At 38.8% G+C, this 9,067-nt stretch overlaps 1 protein-coding gene across 2 annotated transcripts; it reads right to left on the bottom strand.

The window, feature by feature from the left end:
- Window positions 1-2,851: 2,851 nt before the first annotated feature.
- LOC149792428 (macrophage-expressed gene 1 protein-like) lies at window positions 2,852-8,697 on the bottom strand. 2 transcript variants are annotated; one of them, XM_089970998.1, is made up of 2 exons: window positions 8,054-8,697; window positions 2,852-5,057 (listed from the first exon to the last, which is right to left on the bottom strand). In XM_089970998.1, exons 1-2 carry the CDS (start codon window positions 8,549-8,551, stop codon window positions 3,408-3,410), a joined length of 2,148 nt encoding a protein of 715 aa, XP_089827124.1. In that variant the 5' UTR covers window positions 8,552-8,697; the 3' UTR covers window positions 2,852-3,407. The 2 variants fall into 2 exon arrangements, with proteins under 2 accessions (XP_089827124.1, XP_089827125.1); XM_089970999.1 differs by having other exon boundaries at window positions 8,513-8,697.
- Window positions 8,698-9,067: the final 370 nt, after the last annotated feature.

Raw genomic sequence — 9,067 nt, 5'->3', positions numbered from 1 at the left:
GTATTGTAAAGTATTCCAACACAACCATATCAGAAGATCAGGTGATGGTTAATTTTATTAACTGGGAAACGGCTTGAAAGGCATATCTTGTTCTTTTCTCTAATTCTCTAAACTCGGTTCGGATAGAAAACATCCCAAAAGAACAAGTAGTGGCTTAAACGTATATTAATATTACTAAATCACGACATCATTCCTTCAAGTAGTATTCTTAGTACGTTAAGTCCAGCATGTGTCCGTGTAGATACTTCAGTAAATCAGGGTCAATTCATTCACCCTCTCGAATTATTATTATCGTCCATGAAACCCTTCAAGTACCAAAACCTGATGCACTTAGTGCATCGTCAGGAATAGTTCGGATAAAATGTATTTTAAAAAAGATACAAAAAAGAAGAAAAATAAAATAAACAAAAGCCCTCGAAAGGATTGATTGTGCACTGGGCTAAAATAATTGCCAGCAGTTAAATATGAGACCAATTCTTAATTTTAACTGTCGAGCGTTGAGTCCATCTCTTATATTCTTTCGGGATAACAACATTTTCAAATTCACTGCCGTGGTACTCATATTGGATGCCAGCTTTGCAGTATTTTCATTTTAGGACAAAATAAACACCATTAGTAGTCTTTTGGCGAAAACACTATGTCATAATGATGATCCGTTGAGTAGAATCAGTGAAACAAGTATTTTTAAGACAGTAGTCTTGGCAGCCATATTAGATATACGATTGGCACCATTTTCGTTTAGGACCAACCAGGTATCATACATCTTCGCTAGCCTACATTTCGAGATGTTAACATACCTACTTCGTGGCGGATCTATCAGATATTTCAGTGCTTCGGGTCTGTAAATTTCAGTGGATGCACCAGGAAGCCACTGCATCCAATCAAATTCAAATTGTTCCAATTTGAACACATTTCATGCAGGATCGAGACAAGGGGAGCACACAACTGGAATGGACTCATACATATGTAATACACTCTTTCCATCAAATACACATGTAATGGTTTCTCTCTGGTATTTAGTTATACTTTCGATGTTAAACTTACAATGAATCCGTTTGAAGTCAGTTGCCTACGGTAGGATGCACCGCTGTTACATTCTTTTGATTAGTTGGTATTACATACAAATGAGGTAACTCATGAAATCTAATAGATGTCACTAGGAAAAAGCACTGAAATAAATGATCGATCTGACAGGGTATAGATAGGTTAATATATCGGAACCATGGCTAGTGGAGATGGGTATCATAAAAAGAAAACCTCTTGTTGATATAGCCAACCATTTGGAGAGAAGTAAATTAAAATATTTTCCTAAGATGACATTTTAAATTCAAGAGGAGTAGCATAACAAAATTGTGAAGATAGCTGCTGTAGCGGCCATATTGAACATCAGATCGGTACCATTTTCCTTTTAGGCAAGTGGTTCCCAAAGTGGGTGGTGGTTTTAAAGAGGGGGGCGCATATGCTGAATAATGCTTTATACGGGGTAAGGTATACGGCGCTGAGGATAACCAAGGGAGCGGTGGCCCAAATTTATGTTGGCACCATTGCTTTAGACCAACTGGATATCATAAGAAGTCCTCTGGTTAAAACCCCACGTCAATACAAATATCTGTTAAAGTAGATATGTAAAGATATAATTATTAAGATGGCTGCCATGACAGCCATATTGCATGTTATTTAAGACAAGTCAGACATCATAATAAGTCGTTTCATGAAAGCCAAACATTGATATGACCATCGATTCTGTAGGAGTAGCGAAAACTAGAGTTTAATGATGGCCACTATGGCGGCCATATTGACATCAGATTGGTACCACTTTCATTTAAGATTAATTAGACATTATAAGAAGTCTTACAGTGAAAACCATATGTAGTTAGGACCATTGATTCAGGAGGAACAGCGGTAACAAAGTTTTTAAGAAGGTTACTGTGGCGGCCATATTGGACTTCAGATCGGCACCATTTTTGTTTAGGGCCAATAAGATAATGTAGTATATCTGGAGAGTGTGCACTTGGTTATAGCGCCCCGTTTAAAGGAATTCTTAAATTTGTGTGATTACTTGTTTGATTATTGGAATTCGGCGCCATGGAAATATTCCTGGCCCGAACTAATGAGCTAATTAATAGGAGCAAACGTCACGGAGTGAAGTGTTAGTGTGTTTCCATGATATCCTGGTTCACTAGTAGTGAATTCCGACCAAAACCGAATGAATGTCCCTGTCGTAAAATAGTACATATTAAAATCTAGTGGTATACATTGGTAGCGTGACTGCAAGGACACTACTTACGGTATTAAACCGGTAAATTACACAAGGGAATAAATAAAAAGGGACTTTGCAGACACTGTTTATGTTGCCATGTGGGCGAATATGGTGCAGTGATATTGGCGAAATGTGCCTGGAAAGCATACATTGACTGGCCTATGGTGGCGGAGTTAAAATAGTTCCAATTGTTACGGAGTACTCATATATGTTCTAAGGCGTGAACGGTTGGTGGTACGGAAACATAATGAAGCCAAAACACGCAGATGTACGGTTGATAGATAGTTGGCAGTTTGGTTTATCTGTAGTCTTGCATTAATTAGAGGAAAATTTAGGTATAGAATGGACATGTCGGGCTTTCTAATTTACAACTGAGGTTGTATGGAAGTCTATGGAAAGTCGGGGTAAACTTATGACTTCTAGCGAGAATTGCGCCAGGGTTTGACAACCGCTCGGTCAAGTAAATACCCGTGTGCATGTAACAATATTATAAGAAGTCTTTAAGTGATAACTCAATTCTGATATGACCATCCATTCAGAAGAACGAATAATAGGAGTAGCAGCATCGTTTAAGAATGAGTAAGGTAGAAATAAGAGCATTGTAAAATTTATTCACCAACTTGACATTCAAAATACGTTTCGTTCACGCTTTAAAATAAAACCTACAATTTCAATTATTTCCTGCATTAAATTGTCCAAACAAATATAAAACTGAAGTAACATAAAGCGAGTACAAAGACGTGTAAATATCATGAAGCCACATCTTATCAACCTCTTTGTTAAAGCAAATTAAATATAAACGATATTAAACCTGGTAACGAAGATAGCAATATTTCGTGAACGACAGATTTTTTCCTTTTATCATTTCACCGATCATGCTAATTCCCGCCAATTAGCCATATGGGCATGTCGAACCAAGCACCGTGATTAAGTCATTGCACACTAGGCAGAGGATCAGATTTGAAGCAAACGAATAATAAACTACATTTCTTTTGTAAGACGAGAAAAATAACGTTCCGAGTAAAGCTTGTCTGACCATTGATCATGTGTCATTTTTAATGTAAACATTTCATATTAAAAGCTCTAGTACAATTTAAAGAACCATTGAAGATGGTCAGTAGATGCATCATTGGTGCCTTGATAAAGTTCAGCTGCTGATTTCATCTGAAGTTTGTGCCGTCGTATCACGTATAGTGTCGTAAAACACAGGCTCGTTTCCCAGGAGTGACGAATTTTCGTTACCAACATGCCTGTTCCAAAGCATTCGTCTTCGGGACCTTAACTTCTTACATCGTATGATTAAAACAGTAATAACAAAGACGCAAAGAATGGTAGTTAAAACAGACACGATAACAACAGTTGCAATATTTATCTCTCCTTTGGACTCACCCTTGCCATCCTTTAAAATAATACGCTCCTTCCGCGTCACTTCCTGTGGTGCTGGCATAAAAGGAGGTCGTTGGATCTTAGGAAGACCCATGTCTGACAAGGCACCCGTCCTGGCGCAGTAGTTGATCTCGCAGCCGTTGTCCACCACGGCCAGATGCTGACTGTATCCCTTTGGACATTCACGGGGCCAGGTCGCTGCACCTGATTGTTTTATGAATCTCGTTAAGGTTAGCATGCCATTTGATGCTTGAATTCCTTTTGACACTCTTTCGTTTAGTGCAAGTGGGTTTCCAGATTGACAGCTGTAAAAACCGGCAAAGGGGATGGAGTAGCGGTATCCGAGCTCATAATCATCACTGACGCAAATGGTAAGGTCCGTTAGAAGATGAAGAGAGTAGAATTGTGGCGGACAGCTTTTGGCTTGAGTTAAAGGATTGAGGGTGTTGCTAGTGAAAACACCCCCAAATAGAAATCCTGACTGTTGGTGCACCTGCCCCTCAGCAACACACCAATATGCATGGTAGCGTGCGTAGTAAGTATTATCATTGCAACACTGGAAAAATAGCCAACATCTGTGGCACTCTTGCTTGGAACCAGAATCCTCTAGTAGAACTGCTTTATAACCAGGCGGGCAAGAGTAATCTCCTGTTAAAGGATTCTTTTGCATTCTCTGTACGAAGAGGTCGGCGAAGTTCCAGTCTGAGCACGTCTGGTATACGCCTCCAAACGTATAGTTGGTAAGAGGTGGTTTACATGTATCATCATCCACATTGGCCTGGAAACTAAAATTAGGCGAATCCATGTCAGTGCACCCACGATAAGTATTATGCTCGTAATACAGTTGTACTGCATCATGGATGTAGTCATACAGCTGGAACACAGTGGATTCAGGGATCTCAGTTAGAACTTCCGGAGTGATGACGTAGTAAATTGGATCCCCAGAGCGATCCATCGCTACCAAGTTAGCATCCAGACCTGATATCCAAGCATTAACTGAATAGTTATTTGGCGCTAAGACCGGGCCTCCGAACGTGTGGATTTTAGAATGAACTCTGCTGCTCGTATACTGGTCAATCATCATCTGAGACGTCTTCTGTGAGTAGCTAATACTGAAGCTAAAAACACTGAAGAATGATGCACTAGCGGAGGCTAGGATTGCGCTCTTTTGTGACGAATACTGACTGACGAACGTAGAGGAGACTTGATCCAACTGTTCCAATGCAGCCCCCACATCTACACTCCTGATAACATGAGTTCCAAAATCTCGAACTAGTAGCTGACTTTCGTAGCGCGCGATGGCGGTTTGGTTTAATTCCAAGTGTTTCGCTATTTGCTTCAGTCTTTCTCGGAAACCCGGATGCAGGGGTGTATCAGGTTCGGAATGAGCCGTGTACCGGATGTATCTGGCCTGAAAAGAGTACAAATAAAACCTTGAAAACTTGTATTACCTTAATTTTGTGAAACATTTACGAAAATTGTTCTGTTTTAGTATCCTTGCTGTTCAATCAAACAAGCGAAATGAGTGGATTTTTTCTTTCTTCCAATGCCGAATATGGGGAAGTCACCAAAAAGTTTACATTGATCAACCGTGACCTATTTCACGAAGCTGAACAAACAGTAAAAAAGTTTCATCGCGCTTATGTCACAGTGAATTAGGTAATTGGACTAATACAAAAGGGGAAAAATAAATCAGTGACATTCACCTAAAACACAAACTTGACTGTGCTGCAGTACGAGCCAGTGATATAAATAAGTACACCAATGTTTATCCTTGTACCTCATACAGCCTCTGAGTTATGAAATAAAAATGTTTATCCTTGTACCTCATACAGCCTCTGAGTTATGAAATAAAAATGTTTATCCTTGTACCTCATACAGCCTCTGAGTTATGAAATAAAAAGAATGAAAAGGATGTTGACTCGTGACCTTCAAAGTGAATAAGATAGGAAACACATTTTCTTCTGACATTATTGATTTGAAAAAACAGCACCCACATAAGCGATTCTACATATGTTCTTGTTGCAATATACAAGCATACCATGCCTACATATTTATTTCAGGTGGCCCTAAACTTAATGAAATTGTGATGAAATAACTTAAACAATTTATTTGGGACCTTAACCTTTTTCGATAGAACACACCGTGTGCTACACTATACACCCTCTTGTGATGATATAAACCTTTTTGGATAGAACACCCAGTGTGTTAAACTACACACTCTCTTGTGATGAGATAAAAGTATGCTAACTGTGGGCACTTGATCCCGATGAGTTCAAAAGTTATACCACGGAAGGTAAAATACGTCAGAAAAATGAAAATATTAATGTGTGATCATGAGTTTAAAGATTGGATCCAAGATGTGGTAAATAACACACATTTTATCAATTGCGCATACCGATACCAAGTTTCATTCCTTTATCGTAAATGGCTTTAAAGTTATAAAACTTAGAGTAAAGAGTGTTTTGCTGTTGTTGTTGTTGTGGGGTTTAACGCCATTCAGCACACGATAGGCTATGCATGGCGGCCAGGTGTTGAAAGAACCCGGGTAAACCCCGGGAAGAACCAACGACCCACAATAAGCTACCGGCAAGCTTTCTCACATACCCACATTGGCCGAATCCTAGAGTAAAGAGTGAAAGAAAACATAAAATACTGAACAGCGAAAATGACATGGAAGACGGACAGGACGCGGCACATCCTAAGATAATATACAAGTATAAAATGTTTTATTTATTTATCTCAAACATTTCTGATGTTATACAGTCGACGAGAAAGTGCCAAAATCCCCTTCAGATGTGGTTATCTTATTCGGACACAATGACTATATTATTATTTTGGCGGTCATATTGTCATATTTTGAGCGACCTTGTAGGGACACGCCTGATCCAGGTATCTCAAGCTTCCTTGTGTGGCAAGTAGTTGATTGCACCTATATTAAATTTGTACAGACATGCAGAAATTATAAATCATTTTTCACCCAGTATCACACAAATCAATAACAAACTTACGCGAAATACTTGTATTTACTTACGCGAAATACCTGTCATTCTTCTTCAAATTAAGATTAATTATTGTAAGTTTTAAATAGTAACTTACGTGATCATGTCAAATTCTTAATACGTCTGTGCAGTCACATTTGTTTTCGTGAATTTGTCACAGGGGCTGCAAAATGTGGAAATAAAATTGGTGAAGGTCTGTGGATATACAAGGTACTTGAATTTTGGTTCATTCCCCTTCCCCAACACCCCCTCCTCTGACCCCCCCCCCCAACAGATGAGATGTGATCATAAAATTGGGAGGTAGTAAGTGAATAAATGAGAATAGCACATTTATATTGCAATTTGCTTGAAGCAATATATTTTCAACCATGCTAATCGAGCATTCAATCTCTTATTCCCGCCCCACCCCGCATCTGAATAACATGTGTTCCCTCATTTAATTATTTAGCACTACATCACTGCTTATTTCTATTCCTGTTCTAGAGAGATTAGCCAAAACTCTAAAACACTGTATACATCAACAAACATAATCCAATTTAGACTCAGGTTTGCATCAACATGGTTAAGGTATGACGTGCAATACATTACAATGGCCGGAAGCGTGTATGTACACATGCGTGGACGGTTTACAGCAAGACGCGTATTCTTCTTCCACGATTGTTTTATTTGTTAGCGCAAGTGTAGAAATGTATTTTATAAACTGATCAAATTTTCGGAAAAAATTAATACTGGAGGTGTGAGGTTATGTTTTAAATCATATATGATGTTTTCATCGCAGATATCTCTCTCTCTCTCTCTCTCTCTATATATATATATATATATATATATATATATATATATATATATATACAGCATTATCTCCTACAATGGTCAATTTACAAAGTTCACTTTTTATTTCCCACACGATCGAAATTAACTGAAACAGGCACATCGCAATGTAGAAAAAGTAACAGCTGGTTATAGTTTAACCAGAAGATCTTTGCACGGACAGAACAAAACGAAAATTCTAAACTATAAGTTAGAGAACATCATATATTTCCTATTTTAGACAGCAAAGATTTAAATGTTCATGTAGCAAAAGAGGAGAGAGACGTGCCCCTTACCTCTAGAAAGTCTAATCAATTTTTCTCTTTAAAAATATCTACGGAGGAGAGTAATTAAACGGCGAGTTTTTAACTGTCTAGAATGAATGCCAGTGTTAACACTGAAAGTACAGAAACGTAAAACTGAACGCCTGCTGATAGAGATAGATAGATAGATAGATAGATAGACAGATAGATAGAATCTTTGAACTATTTAGCAATTTAACACCGTCGACAAACAAAGGGAGACAAACATGTTCTCCCTTTCTGTGTGACACCTTGAGACACGCAAGCACATGCATAAGCATACACGCTTGGCATACCTGTACCCTAATCGTTGCAGCTTTTTCCATGCATTGATTCTTCTTTACACTTTCAAATTCATCAGAGAAGTGACCACTTATACCGACATTTAGTAATTGAAGGCCAGCGTCGACATTGATTGACCTTGATAATGTTGATGTATAGTCATTCCAGTGAACAAACATCTCCGCAAAAGTTTCAACTTCACTGCTTTTCACTGGAACTATTGTTACGCCATCGGGAATTAAAAAAAGCCCGTCATCTGATAACTTGCACTGGGTGTAGTTGACGTTTAAAACGCGTCCCCCCTCTTTGTTAATGAGATTATCCCAGCCTCCCCCTGGGAGAGTCTCGAACCTGAGAACCTGGTTGTCTGTGGGTCGGAGACACAGCCTGGGATCCCCGGCAAGCAAGACGGGTCCATTACTGTTTCGTGGGTCTCCTCCACACTTGAAGATGTGTAGCAACACGAAACTTACGATAACAAGAATTTCTCCCATTCCAAGACTTGGAAGCATACTCGTCTGTTAAAGGATCATGCACTAGCTGAGAGAGTGTACCACGATGGAAATACCCACAATCACTATGGTTTGCGTACTTATATTTCTCGCGAAAGGGAATGAGTCATACGAAAAGAAAATTCCCAGCTGAGTCCCCGTTAATTTATGTTTTGTTGTCTGTCTAGCATATAAACAGTCACGAAAACAATTTTAAGATAGTGTAATACGTGTACGAACATTAGATAATCAGCCGCCGCTATCGGCGACGTAGTGCCTCATATTCGTATAACAGGATCGATTGTTGTCGGTGCATTTCCATCAATATTACTCAATAAATAAATTTATGACCACTTTGCTTACAAAAACCATAATATAAATGACCAACGTTTACAATTGAATTGGTTCTCACAAGTTGTAAAGCGGAACAACACACACACACACACACATATATATATATATATATATATCCAACTACCTAACTACATACCCACCCACCCACCTACCCACCCACGCGCATACATACATACATACATA

This window comes from Sinohyriopsis cumingii, chromosome 9 (genome assembly GCF_028554795.1).
Source record: "Sinohyriopsis cumingii isolate HCF-2022 chromosome 9, ASM2855479v2, whole genome shotgun sequence".
Lineage (NCBI taxonomy): Eukaryota > Metazoa > Mollusca > Bivalvia > Unionida > Unionidae > Sinohyriopsis > Sinohyriopsis cumingii.
The sequence above is the reverse complement of the archived record's forward strand: the minus strand, read 5'-3'. Positions and strand labels throughout refer to the sequence as shown.

Bases quoted from the DNA above. Each gene is read 5' to 3' on its own strand.
- LOC149792428 (XM_089970998.1), bottom strand. From the start codon at position 8,551: ATGCTTCCAAGTCTTGGAATGGGAGAAATTCTTGTTATCGTAAGTTTC. The intron at 5,058-8,053 runs GTATGCCAAGCG...TACTCTTTTCAG, and splicing joins CTGCAACGATTAGGGTACAG to GCCAGATACATCCGGTACAC.